Genomic DNA, 21,095 nt, shown 5'->3' with positions numbered 1-21,095 from the left:
GCTTCCACAAAAGGAAGAGATTTTTTCTGAGGAACTTGCCTGTCATGATCTTTATCCACCAAATGATACCTCGCCCGGAATGCTACAAGCCGGGCATAATATGCAGGGGCAGGAATGGAGACTGAGCGTGTGCACCTCACGTAGGTGTGACAGAGCTGGTAAGTGAGCAGCTGAAGTTCATCTGCAGTGAAGCAGTTGTCATCCCACAGGACCTGGTAATGTGAAGGACGGCTGGTTCCCTGGAGGGAGAGTTTTAGGATTAATGTATTTCCAGCAGGACTTGGCTACCTAGGAGAACCGAGTAACTGGAATCTAATTATTAAACTCAACAGTATTTCTGCCTCTTATACCTACAAGGAGATCCTTACACAGCAGTCCTGAAACATAGCAGTTAACAGTGTTTAATGACAAGTCTACTCAAACTAGCTGCTAAACTGGCAAATAGCTCCCTATGGGTCAAAGATCTGGACCAGTTTCCAAATTACCTGAATTCCTGCATGACTACAGAGGTAAAAGTCAAACTCAGATGGATGTGTGATGGTACTATCCACCGTAGTGCCTGCTGGGACATTGCCACTTTTCCCCACCTGTTAAAAAGATGTAATTTTTAAAAATACAATTAATTACCTGAGTAATAGGCAGACTTAAGCCACTTTTTCCTTTGATGCATTAATTGGTAACAAGTTAGTAGATTGCTGCTATGTGAAGTCTCAAAGCTAGATTAATTCAAGATGTTAAGCCAGACATGGTGATTCATAACTGTAACCTCAGCATTTGGGAGGCTGAGGCGGGAGGATTGTTGTGAGTTCAAGATCAGCAAAGTCAGCTTGAGCTACAGGGTAAAACCCTGTTTAAAAAAATAAAAAAGTTGGGTCCCTTTGTAACTTTTTCTGAGCCCAACCTTTCATCCTAAAGTGTGTTCTCAAACATGTCTCCAGAACCTTTTGGAGGATCCAAATAATGACTTTATCTGTAGTTTTGTGTATCACTATTACTATATATTTACAGATGACACTCTGTATGCAGAGAAGAGAAAAACAGTGTGTAAGGAATGTGAATGTGGTTCAGTTGTAGAGTGCTTGCTTAGCATGAACATGAGTAAGACCCTGGGTTCAGTCCTTAGCTCTGCAACAAAGAAAAAAGCCAAGACAGATAAACTTCCCCAGAAAAAAATGACTTTCATTCCTCACCTGAAAGAAAAAGAACCCTCGCCAACACACAGCTTTCAATACAAGATAAGATAAAGTTCTCTGAACTGGTTCACCAGGTTTAGCAAAACTAAAATTTTTATGGGGTCAGTCAAAGAGTACCTAGCAGAAGACTACCAGAAGTCCCAACTGAGATGGAGATTGAGAAGACAGTTCAGAGCCAGGTCAGTCCTCACAGCCTTGAAGACAGCAGAGCATCTTTGCACCTCAATCTAATCATCTATAAAACCAGGCAATGACCTCTTGAATTTCTAAAATCCTAAGGTTCTTCCACAACCAAAACACTAAAATCAAACTTCTAGAAAGGTAGAGAGAGGGGCTCCAGAAATGCATTGAAGATCAGCAAATTAAATCTTGTTATTCAGTCTCTGTCTTCTGCTCTTCAGTAGAACTTAATATCAGGAAGTTAAATTAGCACAGAGGCACATGTTTCTCACAGGGTTTATTTGCCTCCTTTCTAATTACTGTTCCTTCCAGCTATGGATCCCATACCAATGCATATAAGAACTTGGAGTATGGCGAATTCTCCCTTCAAAATCATATCAAGCTTGTGTATCTAGCTGAACCAGAGAAAGTACAACTGAGTTACAGTTATGGCTTCAGTTATCTCTGTGTTTGTTTCTGAGACAGGATCTGTTATGTCGCTTAGGATGGCCTGCAATTTAGTAGTAGCAAGGCTGGTCTCGAAGTTATAGTTAACTGAGCTAGAAGTAGCTCAGTCTCCCGAGTGCTGAGATTGCTGGTCTAAGACACAACATCTGATTCACATAACTTTTATTATAGTTTCTGGCTTTCTTGTATTACTATTAATTTCTTACTATGACTAAATTATAGTTTAAATGCTATCACAGGCATGTATATTTAGGAAAAACCATGTCTGTGTGTGTTTCAGGCATCTACTAGGGAGTCTTACATTCCTCCTGAATTAGATGAACAGGTACACAATGGGTCTAGCATTTTTCCTGAAAGTGTGTTTTTTAGGAATATTAGTTTTCTACAGTGTACTTAAGTGTTTATTTGAGGAATACTACATTAAACCATAGTTTACAAGGCTTTTTAGAGGGAGAAATATAACTCAGTGGTCTATCACTTGCCTGCCTCATGAGAAACTGTGGGTTCAAAGTCCAGCAACACACAAAAATACACGGGCTTTCCTAATGTGTTATTTCTCAAAACCACTATTTAATCAGGTATAATATTTAAGAAGACAATAGAATAGATGGCATTTCCAAATTTAACCACAGAACCTCTTTTTAAAAAATCTCTAAAGATGTCAGGTAGTGGCAGCACGTACATTTAATCCCAGCATTCGAGTGGCAAAGGCAGACAGTTCTCTGAGTTCGAGGCCAGCCTGGTCTACAGAGAGAGTTCCAGGACAGCCAGAGCTACACAGAGAAACCATGTCCTGAAAAACCAAACCAACAAAAACAAACTCTATGAGTCTACAAATGAAAACCTAAAACTAAGTATGATGCCTGGTGGAAATGGAAACCAGACACACTGAACTCAACAATTATTACTTGAGCACCCAAGCTGGGCTTTACAGCAAATGCTGAGTCTAAGAGCCAGAAGCAGAGAGAATGAACTGCCTTCGTGACACAAGCACTTTGGTGCAACGTGAAACAGGTAGACAGGAGGCACTAGAAAGGCTGCTAAGGAGGGAGTAATCATACTATGCCTTATAGGTTAAGTAGGAATTGAAAAGGAAGGTAAAACCTGGTATGGTAACACACTTAGGAAGGTTGCAAACTTGAGGCCATCTTAGGTACACAGTGAAACTTTATCTTTAAATAAATGAATAAATAAAATGAGATAAAGTCTGAAAACACTAGAAGTGCCCTAAATCTAGGGACACATGAGTAACCTGTAACTCCATATTATCACATCCAAACACAGCAATAATTTAAAAAAAAAATGTTTACTACACACAATCTCAAGGGTGATACTTTAATACACTACACTAAATAAGAGAAGCCAAACACAAAAGCTACATGTTTCTAATAATACTTACATAACACCCTGCAAAGGCAAAATTATAACCTAAAAATGCCTGTCAGTGTTGACAAAACTTAGGGTAAGGAAAAGGCTGAGTACAAAAGACTTCTGGTAACGCAAACCTGTCAGCCTGGCCATTTGGGAGATGAAAGCAGGAGGATCTCAAACTTACGGATTGCTCAGGCTACAGAGTGACTTCAAGATCAACATCAGCAAATTAGTGAGACCTTGTTTCAAAATAAAATAAAGGGACAGGGTATATGGCTGAGTGTCAGCACTTGCTTATATGTTTGAGACCCTATATTCAATGTCCAACACCATTATAAAAAAGATTTGGTGTAAACAGAACTATATGCATTAGCCTGAACCATAAAGTACAACTACATTCTAAAAAGATTGAGTTTTATTGTACCTGTAGTATACCTTAACATAAACAATAAAAAGGAGAGGGATAAATGTGGTCACTCCAAAGAAAAGAATGGAATGAGAAATGAGAGACATAATGAGGGCACAGTGGAAGAAGAAATGAGTATGTTGTTTTGGCTCCCCTGGGAAAACACGAAGAAGCAAAGGAAGGTGTTTTGTATGCAATGGAGAACACTTGAAGGCTTCTGAGCAGTGGGTGTGTTTTGGAACCCAACCCCTGATAGCAGGATGAAGGAGAAATGGCCATGAAGAGACTGCTAAGAGTTTCCTGCTCTACAGAGAAGTTCTGCCCAGGGTAGTGGAAACACATGAATTTAAGGTGAGAAAGATTTGGGGGCAGAGAACAGGGGACTATTTGGCAAACTGGACAGGTCAGGGACAATAAGGCAGATGAAGAATTTTAAAATGACTCTGAAGTTTATAGTTTGGCTAACATAAAACACAGTGATGCCAAATAACAGAACCTAAGGAGAACTAGGGGAGGTTTTGGATAGGGATTAAACAGTCAGTGAGAGGTTCAGACGTGTTTGCTTGACATGCCTATGGTAGACTGTATCACTGATGCCAAATATTTCTGTGCCCCTCCCTGAGGGAAGATTATAAAGCTTTACCCAGCTACCACAGGAGTGGCTGTGTAAATTGCTTTGATGATAAAACATGGCCCAAAATATGTTACTTCTGGGAAGAAGCTTTAAGAGCTAGCATTCAGCCTATCTTTTATCTGTTTTCCTTTCTGCCACAGTGACTGGCAAGGTTCCAGAATGACTCTGTCAGCCTAGGTTCCAAAGGGAGGACAACAGGGTCACAGCTGCAGCAGGGCCACAGTGAATGTGTAATGTGAGCAAGAAATGAATCTTTGTAAGCCACAAAGATGGGTTTTTGTTGTTATCGCCACTACACAGCCAAATCTGAGAGGACTGATACAAATGCTCACAGAGCTTCTAAGTAAAAATATCTGGTAGATAATTAAAAGTACAAATCAAGAGTCTGACAGAGAAATCTAGTGATGGGAGTATGGACCTGGAGTTGATAAGCAAGTGATCCTAGAAAAGTAGATGGGTTCAAATTGAGAACTAGAAGAAGAGTGAACGAGGGGCTGGAGAGATGGCTCAGTACTTGTTCTTTCAATGGAACTGAGTTTGGTTCCCAGCAACCATACTCCTCACAACCACCTGTAAGTGTGGTCCTCAGGGATCTGCCTCCCCACCCCTTCTGACCTCTGCAGGCATCAGGCATGAATGTGGTGTACATGCATACATGAAAGAAAACACTCATACACATAAAATAAGATAAACAAATCTAATTTTTTTTTTTTTTTTGTAAAGGAAATCTGACTGCAGAGGCAAGTAGAAATCCTGGTAAGTCATTTTGCTAAAGCCAAAGTAGACTGTGCTGCCTTAAGTGTAGCTAAGAGGTCACTGTGGGACTTTGGCTGGAGATGAATAAAATTGCACAGAGGTGCAATTTTAGTTCTCTCTTGAACTTCCTACTACCTGAAAGTCAAAGTATGAAGTTTGATGTGAAGGTACAGACAGCAAGTCAAATAATTATTCTCCTAAAAGCAAACTTATAAAAGGAAAAAAAAGATAAGGTGGTCAGTGAGAGGGAGTTAGCAAATGTTTATTGGGGAAATTGAAAAAGAACTGAACAACTTTTGTAACAAGACAAGGCTATGGAAAAAGGAAGATGAGGGCCTATGAGTTGGCTCAGCAAAAGATGACCTGCATTCCATCTCTGGAACCTAGCTATAACCTGTCCTTTGATCTACACACACATATACATACATAAACACTAAATTAATTAAGTACAACTTAAATTTTTTTGTTTTTTGTTTTTTGTTTTTTTTTTGAGACAGAGTTTCTCTGTGTAACAAAGCTCTGGCTGTCCTGTAATTGCTTCATAGACAAGGCTGGCCTCCAACTCAGAGATCCACCTGCCTCTGCCTAGAATTAAAGGTGTGTGCCACCACACCCAGCTACAATTTAAAATTTTTTTAAAGAATGAGAAAGACTAAAATTTTCAAAATAATGAGCTATTATGAAGTGAGGCTCTAGAGAAGGGAGAAAGATCTGGTGGAGTCTAAGGCACTGATGGGGGCATGAGCCTGAGATTTGAGAAAAGAGATTAAGAAAACACAAAATCACATTTGAAAGTGGAAGGTAGGTAACTGAGAAAATCCATGCCTCCCAGGTCCCATCTTCTCAGAAAACAGAGGTAGGATTCTGAAGAAGGCTTGACAATGGAAACAAAGCAAATTGGACAAGTAGATATATTTCAGAGTTTTAGGCAAGCAAGAGGCATATTCAGAGAATTGGAAATACTGGTCCATGGTATAAACTAAAGAATTGGAACTATCAATCTTGAATGATGTAAAGAACAGAACTATAGGATAGAAAGAATTCAGGGTCTGGTGAAAGCTCAGTGGCAAATTGCTTCCTAGTGTATTTGAGGCCCTGTGTTCCATTCCCAGCACTTGGGGTAGGAGTAGATAATCCAAGTCCCAGATTTCCTCTCCACTCTACATTAAACTACATGGACAGCAGGTTTACACTGGAGCAGAGAGAAAACCATGGCAATAAAAGATGGGTGGTAGGATATTTTCTGCTTCAATTTCAGGAAAGCATTCAGATAATCTATAATAGCAAAATCTAAGAATTATCACTGCTTCACAGCTAGAGCAATTAGAGGATGAGTATTTAATGTAAACTGGCTAGCCGACCTGGGGGCTATGGGAAAAGAATCCCAGTCTTGAAAACTGAATGCAGGGCTTTGTGTACACGAGGTACACCTTCAGTACTTTTTCTTTGAGACAGGATAAGTCAGGGTAGACTGCAGCTCATGATCTTTTTGCTTTATCTTTCCAAATGCTTAGAAAAATAGCTAGATGTCCAGATGTTTTTTCATTGTCACATTTCACAGGTAAGAACACAAATGTATGCCAGTGCCTTTAATCCAAGCACTCAGGAGGCAGAGGCAGGCGGATCTCGGTGAGATTGAGGACAGCCTGTTCTACAAATCGAGTCCAGGACAGCCAGGACTCTGTTACATAAAGAAACTGTGTCTCAGACCCCCCCCAAAAAAAAAAAGAATACAAATGTTCTTCAGTTTCTGAAGGGATTATATCCAATAAACTCATATAAATTTGAATATCCATAAAATAGTTCACCTAATCCATACAGCCTTCTGAACATCATAGTTTAGCAGTATAGCACACTGTAAACTGTCCACTGTTCACTCATTTGATGGTTGCTACACTGTGAGAGCTTGTGTGGCTGGTGCGGGCTACTTTGTGGGCTCCTTTTTCTCTCTTCCACCCTTCTCCACCCTTATTAACCCCCTGACATGACACAGGAGAGAAAAAAGGATAGAGAGGAAGTGGGGCAAAGTGATCCTTAGACTACCTCCTGATGATTAGGGGCGTCGAGTTCCTTGGGGCAATTTTAATCTTCACCATCACGGCATCTAATTTCTTCTCGTTTCTTTGCACACATCTACTTGACATACTTTAACCAACAGCAACCAACCACTAACCAGCCAACAATAGCAATCCTGCCTCTTGGGGCCCTATCATTTAAATATATCCTCTGAAAAGTTCCCAGAATTCCAAATGTCACACATTCACAGAACTATCCACAGCTGGCAAAATCACAGACCTGCTAGAGCACAAGGGAAATCATCGTCTCCTGTGAAACAGCCTCACAACCCCACACCCAGGATTAAACAAACAAACAAACAAACATATTCTCATAACATTTCTATGTTTTTCTAAAGAAACAAAAATCACAAAATTCTCACAATTATGGTACTGCCTATCACCGGCCCAGGACATGACCAAATTCAAAATTTAAAGTACAGTTACTACCAAATACTGACTGCTTTCACAGTAACATAAACCTGACAATTCCAAAGCCTGGAGCTGAAGAGGTGGCTCAACAGTTAGGAACATGTGCTTTATAATCCTGCAGACTGAAGTCTGGATCCCAGAACCCATGTAACAAACTGAGTGTCCCAGTAAATGCCTATAGCACCAGGTCTGAAGGGGGACAGAGACAGGAAAAACACTGGGGCTCGCTGGCTTCCAGCTGAGCCATGACAATGCAAGCCCCAGGTTCAAAGACCCCACCTCAAAGGAATAAGCAGAGAATAGTAGAGGGGGACACCTGATGCCCTCTTTTGGCATCTGCATGAATGTACAGATGCATGTAACTACATGAATTCACATGCATGCACACTCACACAGACACACAAATAAATAAGTAAACATATACATATATACATACACATACACACATATACATATAAACACACATACATATACAAATATACATTCACATATACATACATAATGAAAAATCCTAGGTCAAATTATCAAAAATTTTCATTGTGGCTTAGAGTCGATTGTTTGTTTGTCTGTTTTTCGAGACAGGGTTTCTCTGTGTAGTCCTGCCTATCCTGGACTCGCTTTGTAGACCAGGCTGGCTTTGAATTAAAAAAGATTCACCTGCCTCTGCCTCGTGAATGCTGGGATTAAAGGCATGTATCACCATGCTCAGCTGAAATAAAGTCTCTTGCCTGTGGTTAGTAAGTATGACATCATAATCATTCCAAGTAGATATCCTAATAATTCCCTGAACTGATATAAAATCACCAAAGAGATCCTGTTTTACACTCCAGAACTATCACTCATGCATCAATTATGAAAAGCAGCAAAAAACAGGTGTGAAGCTCTGGGTTTCATGTTCAGCACAACATACAGACACATGTACACACACGCATACACACACCCCATCCCACTTTAAAGTTTCCTGTTATACTGTAATGTATCTGACATGTTTCTAACCAGCACCCTCAAAACTATACAAACAACATGTGATGCGGAATAACAACTGCCAACTTGACAGGATCTAGAATTGTTTGTCTAGGAGAGAGATCTCTGGACACATAAGGGGGAGTTTCTAGATTAGGTTAAATTTTGGTGGGTTTTTTTTTTTTGTTGTTGTTGTTGGTTTTGTTTTGAGATGGGGTCTCTTTACATAGCTCTGACTGCCCTGGAACTCCCTAAATGGACCAAACTAGCCGTCAACTCATAGAGATCCACCTGCCTCTACCTCTCAAACCTTGGGATTAAAGGCGTGCAGCACCACACTCAGCTTCTAGATGAGATGAACTGACGTGGGTCAATCTATCCAAACTGTCGGTAACACCAGTCTATAGCTGGGATTCCATAGAGACTGAAACAAAGAAAGTGAGCTGAGCACTTAATGATTGTTGACTACAGATGTAATGCAGGCAGCTGCCAAGCTCCTGCCACCATGACTTCCCTGTCATGAAGGGTTGTACCCTCAAATTGTGAGCAAAAGCAAAGCTTTTTTAGGCGTTTTGTTACAGTAATAAGAAAAGCAACTAATATACAACTCCCCAAGTCCCTCTCCAAAACTCCAGAAACCAGCATTACTGTCATACAAGAGAAACATTCATTCTTAACACTTATGTTACCCAGAACTGATCATCTAAAGTCAACTGCACTTAGCATGTTTATCAAATTATAATTAGACACAGCTGATTTTGGAGGAATACTGTATCCATCTACTCAACACTACATTTACTTGCCACACAGTCAGGGAAGGGAGCTTTTACCCTTTCTGTCTTATCTGCACAGAAGAGCCGGGTGTGATGTCTCTTTTGCACCACAATGTAGGTGATTCCTGGCCGATAGTCTTCCTCCAAGCTTATGCATGCCTTTCGAATTGCTATTAGCTCTGGCCAAGCTACCTAGGAGACAGAAAGGGAATTTTGTTTCACAGAGAACTTCCCAGAATCCCTCAGGTCTCAGCTCTCAAGTGGCAGGTTAGATGGCGCCATCAGAGTGCTGGTAGGGCAGCCAGGGCTGATGGGAGCACCTGTTTCATCTGTCCCTCGGACACCCCTCCACGGTAGTAGATGATGCGGGTGGGCTTGAAGCGCGTGGACTTGTAGAACTGGATCAGTAGCTCCCGAGCCATGCTTGTCAGGTCCTGCACGACCTCCTGACTGTACAGGAGCTCCTGGGCAATCTCCTGTCTAGATGTCTGCACCCGGACTGTGGCACAGTATCGGCTGGGATGGCCGTCCATGCTGCCCACCACAGCTGCAATAGAAGGTTTCTTCCCATCCCCGGCAGGCGGATGAGTGACATCTGCTCCCAGGAAGATAACCGGCTGCTGGAACACTGAGGGCCTATCCGAATTTAAGAAAACAGTGCCACTCAAAATATGGCTACGAATCCCTGAGTCTAGAAAAATCTATCACCAGAGGTAACTGCAGGCATCATCTTAGAAAAGAGGACCTTGCCCATTAGGACAAAACACCAACCTCCCAAAACCAATTCACTTTAAGTTGTTAAATTTAGAGAAGCGAATCAAGTCCACTTTTTCTGTTTTACTTTTATACATAATATTTATCACTTAATCAATGTATTTTACTTATTCATTTTTACTTGCACACACACCTATACAAATATAATCTCACAAAAGTAGGAATTTTGCTCGATCTTGGTCATTACTAGTACCTAAAATGTTGCTCATCTTTGGCACTTGATAAGTAGAATATATAAATTCATTCAGTGTCACCAATTCTTCTATTAAAGGAATCAAAGGAAAATATGAATGAATTTTTTTTTTTTTTTTTTGTAAAAGCTAGCCAAGAAAACAAAACAAAGCAAAATAAAAACCAATATGGTGGTATCTATAACCCAACACTCATGTCAGGAGGTGGAGGCAGCGGGATAAGAAGTTCAAGATCATCTTTGGCTGTGTAAAGGGTTCAGTACAAGTCCAGCTTAGGATACATGAAACTCAGTCTCAAAGAAAAGGACATAATCCCCACATGACGTAACATTCCTAACACCTACTGAAGCAGGCAGACTTTGAGTTCTAGCCTAGTCTGAGCTACATAAAAAGACTTAGTTTCAAAAAATGAATAAATTAAAAAAGTAAGAGAATAAAGAATATACAAGGTCAGAATCCAACCTAAGAATATGATACCAGGGGCTGGAGAGCTGGCATGGCTCAGTGGTTAAGATGGTAGATCATGCTTCCAGAGCGCCTGAGTTCAGCTCCCAGCATCCACTTTGGGAAGCTCACAAGCACCAGTAATTCCAGCTCCAAGGGGACCTGGCATCTGTAGCCTCTGTGAGCACCTGTACTAGTGTCTTTGTGTGCAGATCATACTGCCCCTGCACACATGTACATAATTTAAAAATATATAATAAAAAAAGAAGGTGATACCAAATAACAGGTCCTATGCTCCAAGGTCATCATATTATCCCAAATATTTGAAGTAAAAGTAAGTGGTTCCAGAGTTTGGGTTAACTTCACCTGTGATACATGCCTCATTATCAGTGTTTCAGGAAGAATTTAGTTACCTAAAACTTTTACTCAAGGACAAAGATGAGAACTGTGTGGAAGGCTTTCAACTTCACCTTCTGCCCAATACAGCAATGGCCAAGGCTACAGACTACAGCCCTCAGTGTAGCTTTTCAAATCACTTTCACATGTAAGAGTTCATATAAAAATGGTATTTTGGAGTTGAAAAGGCAGATTTATTATCTTCATAGACAATGAACTCAGGAGCAGGTATCTTAAAAATTCACACAGACAGCAAATCCCATATCTTTCAATCCTCACCAGTACTCTGCCGACAACAGCACTACCTTGCCTTAGTGTTTGGTTACTCCAGAGGCAGCCTGACAAGCTGAAACTTAAACAAAAGCCTTGGAGTGGCGAGAGCGTGGTTTCCTTAGGAGCCTCTGAGGCTGGCGATATGGCTCAGTGTGGAGGGCCGATGCAGCTCATCTGATACCCAGCAGCAGCAGCACAACACAGTGTTCCTCAAAAGTCACCATTTAGAGGTGGACACCTAAAATTAAGCCTAAACATGCTTGTCATCATCAATCAGAGTAAAGCAATTTGAAAAAATTATAAGATACTATTTTTTCTAATAAAAACAGCTAAAATTAAAAATACTGATACTGCCAAGTATTAAAAAGATAAGGAACAACTAGAACTCTCTGTGGAAATGTAAATTGGTATGGACAGGTTGGAAAATATACCTGGCTGCACCTGTTAAGGCTAAATCTATGTATTATCTATAAGACTATTCACTATACCAACAATTCTACACTGGAGCCCCACAGAAGAGAAATGCTTACATTTATCAATACTGTAGAACTGCACAATGAATATATATCAATCAAAGAACAGACAAGATTATATGACTTTTCTACATAATAAAATAATCCATAACAATGGAAACTAATAAATGCAACAATGTTAAGTGAATTGCGTAAATACAATGTTAAAAAAAGGAAGATGAGTTGGGTATAGTGGCTCACTTCTTTAGTCCCAGCAATCTGAAGACAGAGATAGTCAGATCTCTTTGAGTTTGAGGCCAACCTGGTCTACATAGTGCATTCTAGGACAACCAAAGCTACATTGGAGACCCTGTTTTGAAAAAAGAAAGAAAGAAAAAGAGAAAAAGGAAGATAAAACAGAGCATACTGCACCAGTGATTCCATCTATAGGAAGACCAACACATAGAACAAATCTATAGTGACAAGTAAGAAGAGGAGTTTCTTTTGGGGTTACCTGTTTGTCTGTAATAACTCAGAGTTTCACATGATAGGCAAGTACTATACCAGTCCGTTACAGCCTTGGCCCTTAGAGTTACCTCTGGAGTGACAAGAGAAAGCTTGATAGAGCCTGAAACTGCCCTAAGTCTTACTGGTGGTAGGTACATAGGTTTACAAGCATTACATAAGAAAGTCATTGAGATGCATATTTGAGATGTTTTGTTTATTTGTTTTGCACTGGTGGAAACAGAACCCAGGGCCTTACATACACTAGACAAGTACTCTACTACTTACCTACATCTCAGATCTTGTTTTTGTTTTGTTTTTGAGACAGGGTCTTACTGTGTAGCTTTGGCTGGCCTGGAGCCCACTATGTAGATCAGGCTAACCTGGAACTCATTGGCTTGCTTCAGACTCCTGAGTACTAGGATTAAAATATGTAATATCACACTTGGCTAAACTCTTTTTTGCTTGTTTTTAATTTTGTTTTGTTTTGTTTTGAGATAAGGTCTTGCTATGCAGCCTAGATTGGCATGGAATTCAAACTCCTCTTGCCTTATTTTTCCCTAAGTAATGGTATGTACCACGATGTCTGGCTGAAAAGTGTGTTATCATAAATCACATAGTTTAGATTTTAAATAGCATAGGAAAAAGAAGTCATGATCTTACCTTTGATGAGGTACAAGCACATTGTTAATTCCTCCAAGCTTTGCATTGATCTTCAGGCAAAGGTTGGAAAGGGTTTGGGGCGAGGTCTTCACAACGTTTTTGACCTGGACACACTGTGTGGCCATACCTAGAAGGGTATCTCCAACACGTTTCACCTCCGCTATAAAAATAAGTCAATAAATTAGTTCCCTTTAAAATGCTTAGTCACCTAATTGCTGTGAGTAAAGGGAACAGTGCTAAACATTCAGCATTTACAGCCTCCACACAGTGCTGGACCTGAGTGTCAGGTGCAGCATTTCATCTGCTCAACCCTCAGAGCAGCCTCTGCTTTCCCCTGTGCTGCAGCTCTGGGAGGCAACCCACTTCCTTTATTCCGCTGGTGCTGCCTGACACCACTTGCTTGGTCCCTTGAGATTTCTTCCTCCTTAGAACTGGTCTGGTGAAGGAGTTAATCTCCTAACTCCTCCCTCCTCAGAACACACAAGGCCCTCTGAATTTTATTTTTTTGTTTCCCTAATCATTACAAATAAATAGAAAGTGGCAAAAGAAGCAAATAGAGAGGGCTGGAGATGTTTGATAAAACTTACGGGCTGGTCTACGCTCTTACAGTTTTTATTCAGATGGTAACCAAGAGAAAAACCTCCATGTCACCCTTCTAACAGCAGAAACAAACTAAGCATCTTCTAAAGCAGCAGACCCCTTACCCCTCTCCCCACCTCCACCTTCCCCACTCTGATATTTCTAAATGCTTTTCACCAGAATATTCTACTTCTTACAGTTCCCTAAACTATGAAAGGCCTATCCAGCATTTCCTGGCCCTATGTCTAGTCACCTCCTCCCCCAGATTGGGTAAGGCCTCATGGCTGGTTGTATCCAGATGCAGAGCGAAAAACACTATTTAGAAGGTGGCCAGCAAGCTTCCAATGTTTTCTCTACCAAACAGGTTGACTCTAGGAGTAAGAAGGGTGTGTTATATGGAACAGAGGCCACTGTCTATTATGAATAGACACAAAAGAGAAACAAGAAATAAATCTTGGCCTGGATATGGCCCAGTCGATAGAGTACACTTTCCTACCAAGTACAAAGCCCTGGGTTCAAGCCTCAGTACCACATAAATCAGGTACAGAGTTACATTCCTAGAATCCCAGCACTTGAGAGGTGGAGGTAAGAGGTCATTCTCTATCATGTAATGAGTTCAAAAGCAGCCTACATAAGATCTTGTCTCAGCGTAGTGTGAAGAAGCAGCAAGAGTGAGCAAACCCGCCTGCCACCGCTGCATGCCTGTGTCTAGCGTTGACATCCTCTACTGCCACCATGCCCAAAAGAAAGGCTGAGGGGATGCTAAAGCAGATAAAACCAAGGTAAAGGACGAGCCACAAAGAAGATCTACAAGGTTGTCTGCTAAACCTGCTCCTCCAAAGCCAGAGCCCAAGCCTAAAAAGGCCCCTGCAAAGAAGGGAGAGAAGATACCTAAGGGGAAGAAAGGGAAAGCTAATGCCAGTAAGGATGCAAATAATCCTGTGGAAAATGGAGACACCAAAACAGACCAGGCAGAGAAAGCTGAAGGTGCTGGAGATGCCAAGCGACATGTGTGCATTTTTGATAACTGTGTACTTCTGGTGACTGTACAGTTTAAAACAGTATATTTTATCAAGTTTTATAAAAATGCAGAATTTTGTTTTACTTTTCTTTTTTAATCTATGATGTTACCACACAGAACACTTCACTGTTTGGGGGAAAGAACATGTGTCACTAACAAAATGTCTCCCAAGCTGGATTGATGATGGAAAACATTTTCCCTGATTATTTTGAAAGACTCCTGTTGGCTTCCAGAAAGGATGTCCTGGTGTTGACATATGCAGTCACCATGGCACAAAATGCCTGTGGTACAGGATAACTCTAAATTCATTTTTGTATTCTTCTCCCACTGTACTATCAACATCAACCCCCTTAAAACCAGAGACCTATTGGAACCTGACCCCCAAAATTGGTTTCTATTGGGCAACTGGGCTTTACAACGACATGACTGAGTATCCTCAGCAGAGCGGTGGTTCCTTTTATTAAAAAATTGTGGATCTTCAGATTGATAATTTTAACATTTTCATGTCATTTCCTGAAAGTCAGGGCTGGCTTTTAAAAAGTCATTAAACAACATCCTTAATGTGAAATGTCAACCCTCACTCTAAGCTACCCTCCCCTTTTCAAAGCATTGAGTGAAGATTTCATTGGGTTTTATAGTGGCTTTCTGATTTTGGTAGCCTATATAAGAAGTGGAGTTTGGAAGTTTTTGTATATTGTTAATGATTATCTGCCCATGTCCTGCCTGAAATACCATGATTGTTTATAGAAACATCTTTAATAAAGCTGGATATGTTAGGCTTGAGGGAAAAAAAAAAGATATTGTCTCAATGAGAGAGAAAATGAGGGAGGACAAAGGGAGAAAAGGAAGGGAGGGAGGAAGGAAGAGAGGAAAAGGAAGTATCATAGTGCCCTCCTCCCCTCACTGTTTTCCAATGCTGGAAATCAAACTTAGGCCAGGGAGCATGCTAAACAAAGTAGTCCACCACGGAGCTGTACCCCCCACACATGACTAACTCTCTGGCTTAGACCACTGAGAGTGCACAGTGCGCTATAGAACCACCTAGCTTAGCCTGTCAAAATAGGACTTGAAATCATCTCTCACTCAACATTAGAAGTGTTCATACCATATACTGGTGTCTTCCCAGGCAAGATAACCACTATTAGCTGCAGGCCCACATATGTCATTTTCAGATGTTTAAACATGGGCTCCACACTGTCTGCACCTTGTGCATACTTGCAGAAACATGGCTGGCCCTGGATGGGCATCCCTGCATCCTTAGAGATTTTACGAAGTTGGTCAGTGAAACTCCTGTTAAAATAAAACCAGTGGCACAGTGCTTTCATTTTCACATGCAAACAAACAAAAATATCTTTCAGCAGGAGCGAAAAATAGATTGGCAGTTCTACCACTGCAATTATAACAGAACAATCTGTATAAGCTACCAGATCATCAGTCTGAATTTTTATTACTATTTTTGGTGGTAATGGAAATTAAATTCTGAACCTTAAATCCTAAGCAAACATTCTACCACTGACCTATACCTCCAAACCCAATTTTGAATTTCTAAAAAATTGCAGTTCAGCTGAGCTTTAGGGACTAAATAACATTTATATTTAAAAGATTTTTTTTTCAATAATCCAGTAAGTATTTCAGAGCTGAAATAAAAGAGGGTCACAGTTTCAGGTAACACATATTTTGGTAAAGCTGGCAAAGGAAGAGGAGTTGAGCTTGTCTTCAACTGAGAATAGGTAAACATGCTATAATACTCAAGTGTGTATATTTAGAATTAAACTTGTGACAAACAGATTTGGCTCAAGAAACCAAATTAATTTTTTTTTCATTTTGGATTTAAAATATTACTTCAATCTATACATAAGTAATGGTCTCACAATTTAGCCCTAGCTGGCCTGAAATTTGCTATGTAGCCCAAGCTGGACTTAAACTCGTAGAGTCCCACCTGTCTATGCCTCCCCAGTGCTGGGATTAAAGTGTGAACCAATACACCTCGAATCAGAATAATTTATTTTGTACATTTGACAATATTTTGTAGGATTCCTTTTTTTTTACCCCACTTTTGTTTCTTGATTTTCTTTACCCTTTTCATGGACTTCCTTACACAGGTGTATCTGTAAGAAGTGACACAACTCTTAGCCAGTTTTCCTGCAGCAAAACAAACTCACTAGTAAGTTATAATTGCCAAAAATACATTAGTTTTTTTTTTTTACCTGAAAAGGTACAATATCAATGGAAACTCCTAAGAATTGCAGAATTTTCCAAATAGTATTGCTTCTACTCTATTTGCTTCACTCTTTTTTTTTTTTTTTTTTTTTTGTGAATTGCTTCACAAATTTCTACTCCAAATATGCATAAGCTGAGTCAGAATTCTCGAGTTTACAATATAGCGCAGGGTCTTTTCAGTAGAGCCAGATGGCATTACTGTGTGCATAAGGGGTCAGTGCCAATGTAATCAGCACATTCACAGAAAGATGGTATTGCGTATCTAGAAGGAGTATTACTGAGCTGAAAATGGGATACTCACTTTAGCAAATCTTCCCTACATTGTTTCTGAGGCGCAAAACAAGCCACTGCCCATACTTTAATTTCAATGCCAGCATAAAACTGCTTTCCTCGCATGTCCCAGACACCCTGGTTGGGTGTGGCTACTGTTTTATTCTTTAAAAAAAAAAACAAAACAAAAAAGAAACAAAAGAAAAGAGAAAAGATATTACAATCTAAGACCATTTTTATGTTGAAGAGGGAACAAACAAAACTTTATTTTGTACAGTCAGAAGTCAGAAAGTAATAATGAGCACAACTACAGGTAAATTCAAAGGTGTTATCTTTTTTTGGTGTGGAGCAGCTTACCCGGCCTCCATACTGCAGCATCGGAGCTGGAAGCACCCTGCCTGTGAGCTCTGTCATCTCATTGTGCACAACAATCCCAAATTCCTTCAGGTATGGGTCAGGTCCACCCACCATGCTGTTGCTTTTCACCTAAGGAATGGGAAAGCCTGCATATATAAAATCAAACAGGACTATGTCCCCTCAGGAACTTTTTTTTTTTTTTTAATCTTACAGCTGGCTAATCTTGAAGACCATTCCTTACTGACCAGTCTACTAATTTCTTCCTGTCTGTCAGGAGCAGATCTTGCTGTAGCTTTGATCATTGTGGATGTCTGATTGTCTGTGAGCTTCTTTATACATCTCTGTCCTGCCACTATATTACAGACCTGCAAAGAAACAAAGAGAAGCTAGGTTTTGTGGAAATGTGCTTCTATACATGAAGTCTTTGTCTATTTACAGAAACAGTTATATAATAAAGTTATATGCATAAAATACTTCAAAAAGACTAAACTCTACCATGAGTTTACATCACTTTTTTTTATTTGTTTGTCTGTTTTTCAAGACAGGGTTTCTCTGTGTAACACTGGCTGTCCTAGAACTTATTTGTAGACCAGGCTATAGAAATTCGCCTGCTTCTGCTGGGATTAAAAGCATGCAATCACAACCACCCAGCTTGAACACTATTAAAATTTTTTAATGACTTATTCATTTTTATTTTATGTATGCTGTTGTTCTGCCTGCTTGTATGTGTGTGAGAGGGTGTCAGATTCCCTAAAACTGGAGTTACAGACAGTTGGGAGCTGACATGTAGGTGTTGGAAAATGAACCCCCGTCCTCTGGAAGAGCAGACAGTGCTTTTAAATGCTGAGCCACCTCTCTAGTCCTGAACTTCTTCAGCTTCCACTTCTCCTCCTCCTCTTCTTCTTTTTCTTTTCTTTAAACAGGGTTCCTCTGTATATAGCTCTCCTGGAACTCACTTTGTAGACCATACTGGCCTCCAACTTACAGAGATCTACCTGCCTCTGCCTCCCCAGTGCTGGGATCAAAAGTATGCACCACCACTATCCAGATTCTTTTAAAAAAATTTAATTTAAGATATTAGCAAAGGAATATTTCCTTTGGCTTACCTCAAGTGGCAGGTATGTATGCTTTTGTTCTTGTCCCACTTGAAGACAGGGAAGATGGGGGTATTTCAGCTGCAGACTATATTTTTGCTTAAAATACTGAGCTACTGTACATTCCATAGCTTGACCATTTTCTAGCTGTAAAGGAAAGCTGGAAGAAAAAAAAGTCTATTTAGAACATCTACTTCATTTTAACAAGTAAACAAAACCTATTAACATTTCCTATGTTGATTAGTCACTTTAAAAACAAAGGCCAAGGGCTGAGGATGTAGCTCAGTGGGTAGAAAGCTTGTTTAACATGATCCTCAAACACAGAGACATAAACCACATAAGTAAACATAGTGATACATGCTTGTAATTCCAGCATCTAAGAGATGGAAGCAGGAGAAGCAGGAGTTCAAGGTCGCCTTCCTTTACATAGTAAATTTGAGGCCAGCCTGGTCTACATAAGACTCTCAAAAAGGGTGGGAAGCAAGATTAGGTGAAGGTGCTTGCTACCAAGCCTGACAATCTGAGTTCAAGCCCTAGGACCCATGTGATGGAGAGACAGCTGCTTAAGATGTCTTCTGTGTGTGTGTGTGTGTGTGTGTGTGTGTCAGAGAGAGAGAGAGAGAGAGAGAGAGAGAGAGAGAGCGCACAGAGATAAATAAACTATGAAAAAAAATTAACAAGGGTCAGGGCTAGGGGTTTAGCACAGTGACAAGTTATATGTACAGAATGAATAAAGCCTTTCGTTAAATCCCCAGCACCACCACCAAAAAATAAGTATGAGAACATTCAGTTAAATCATTTTAGTATTGTACCAGAACAATTCCATTGAAATTTCAATGTTTGTTGAAGCTGGGAAAAATTTTTAATAATTTTTTTTTCCACAAAAGAAGCTCTAGGCCTGGTGGCTCCCACCTCAAACCCTACTACTCAAGAGGGGGAGGCAGGAGAACCACTTCATGTTTGAAGTCAGACTGATGTATTTATGTCTGCCATGTGCATGCCTGGTGCCTCTGAGGTCAATAGAGGCCGCTGACTCCTGGAACTTGAGTGATAGACAGCTGCCACATGAGTGCCACATATCAGTATGGGTGCATACTGATACACACACATACAGAAAGTAAGAGAGAGAAAATATCATGAATGCAAAGTTTTAACAACAAGAAATGAACTCCTGAGTAACCAAAATAATGTAAGATTTATATATTTATTTAACACTATTTACATAGGAGAGCCAAGAGCCGATTATTATTTTCACGTCAGACACAAGTTTAGTGGTCCTGATTACAAGAATGAATCTGGCATTTGTACTAATTGTACAGATACTTCCATACATATTAAGCACAGTACTCAATGGACTACAACTTGCGTGATTAGAAAACCAAGATTGAGTAAGAGGAAAAGAACACACTGCTGGAGGAGAGTGGCATCAAGGCATAAAGGAAGGGAGAAACAACTACACAACATACAAGGCAGTATTTGTCTTCCCACAACAGCCTGTATGACGGCTTGACCCTAGGAGAGTCATCATGTACTGAAAATATAACAGTATAATAACTGATACTAACAATGACAATTGTATTTTTAAAACTCTTAGTTTTGTTTGCATATATATGTATGTAGCATATGTGTGCATTCTGTGTGTGCATGCATGTGTGCATTCTGTGTGTGCATGCATGAGTGCATATGGATCCAGGGTCAACATCAGGTATCTTCTATCACACTCCAGCTTAACTGAGACAGAGTCTCTCACTGCACCTAAAGCACCTACTGCCTTGGCTGGATGAACTCCTGGGTATCTTCCCATCTCTGGGCCCCTGGCACTAGAATGACAGATGTTCACCACCATGCCCAGCTTTTATTGGACAATTAAAAGTCCAAACTCAGGAGCTCATGCCTACATGAGCCTAGGTGCCATATGGACTAATCATCTCTCCAGGCCCTGATGATTACATTCTTAAATGCAAGTTGATCTATATTTAGTATACTTGGTTCAAAAGGTAAACTGAATGACTGCTTAACATATAAGCAAAAAATATTTTTTAAAGCTTTGATGGTAAGTGAAGATTCTTGTGATCCTGAAAATCACACCACTGTGTATCGTCTTCTCCAGTGATGTATAGAAGCTTCCTGTTATCAAACTGCTGCCATGTTTTATTGTTAACTTGGGTTTGCTTTTATTGATTCTTTCTTTCATTTTGTGAAACCGGGTCTCTTGGGACAGCTGAGCCTGTCCTCAAATTCACAGCAGTCCAACTGCCTCAGTCCCAAGTACTGAGATTACAGGTATAAACCATTACGTGTGGCAACCATATTATTTTAGATGTGATCAACATACGTTTGATGACTGGCTGGTCGTCTTGTCACATTACAAACTCGGTATTTTCGTTTCATCTGTCCACAGTGAGTCACCTCAACTTTGAGACCTGAAGACAAAAGAAAAAAAAAAAAACAAAAAACTTGAGGGCTGGAGAGATGGCTCAGAGATTAAGAGCACTGGCTGCTCTTCCAGAGGTCATGAATTCAATTCCCAGCAACCACTAGGTGGCTCACAACCATTTAAAATAAAATCTGGTGCACTCTTCTGGCGTGCAGGTGTACATGCAAACACACATTGTATACATGATAAATAAATAAAACCTTAAAAAAAA

At 40.2% G+C, this 21,095-nt stretch overlaps 1 protein-coding gene and 1 pseudogene across 3 annotated transcripts in view; one reads left to right on the top strand and one right to left on the bottom strand.

Moving 5' to 3' along the window:
• Positions 1 to 21,095, bottom strand: part of LOC110562996 (protein argonaute-4) — a 49,819-nt gene that overhangs the window by 5,889 nt on the left and 22,835 nt on the right. For all 3 annotated transcript variants that reach the window (XM_060379545.1, XM_021659929.2, XM_060379546.1), the window contains 11 exons: positions 20,783 to 20,870; positions 18,460 to 18,607; positions 17,599 to 17,718; positions 17,354 to 17,482; positions 17,028 to 17,161; positions 15,612 to 15,796; positions 12,907 to 13,066; positions 9,530 to 9,845; positions 9,267 to 9,401; positions 486 to 587; positions 40 to 239 (listed from right to left, as the gene is read on the bottom strand). In XM_060379545.1, the coding sequence (XP_060235528.1) occupies positions 40 to 239; positions 486 to 587; positions 9,267 to 9,401; positions 9,530 to 9,845; positions 12,907 to 13,066; positions 15,612 to 15,796; positions 17,028 to 17,161; positions 17,354 to 17,482; positions 17,599 to 17,718; positions 18,460 to 18,607; positions 20,783 to 20,870 (1,717 nt within the window). The remainder of the gene's footprint in view (positions 1 to 39; positions 240 to 485; positions 588 to 9,266; positions 9,402 to 9,529; positions 9,846 to 12,906; positions 13,067 to 15,611; positions 15,797 to 17,027; positions 17,162 to 17,353; positions 17,483 to 17,598; positions 17,719 to 18,459; positions 18,608 to 20,782; positions 20,871 to 21,095) is intronic.
• On the top strand, positions 14,184 to 14,603 carry LOC110562991 (non-histone chromosomal protein HMG-17-like; annotated as a pseudogene).

Source organism: Meriones unguiculatus, chromosome 3 (assembly GCF_030254825.1).
Source record: "Meriones unguiculatus strain TT.TT164.6M chromosome 3, Bangor_MerUng_6.1, whole genome shotgun sequence".
In the NCBI taxonomy this organism is placed as follows: Eukaryota; Metazoa; Chordata; class Mammalia; order Rodentia; family Muridae; genus Meriones; species Meriones unguiculatus.
This window is presented reverse-complemented; position numbering and strand designations above follow the sequence as displayed.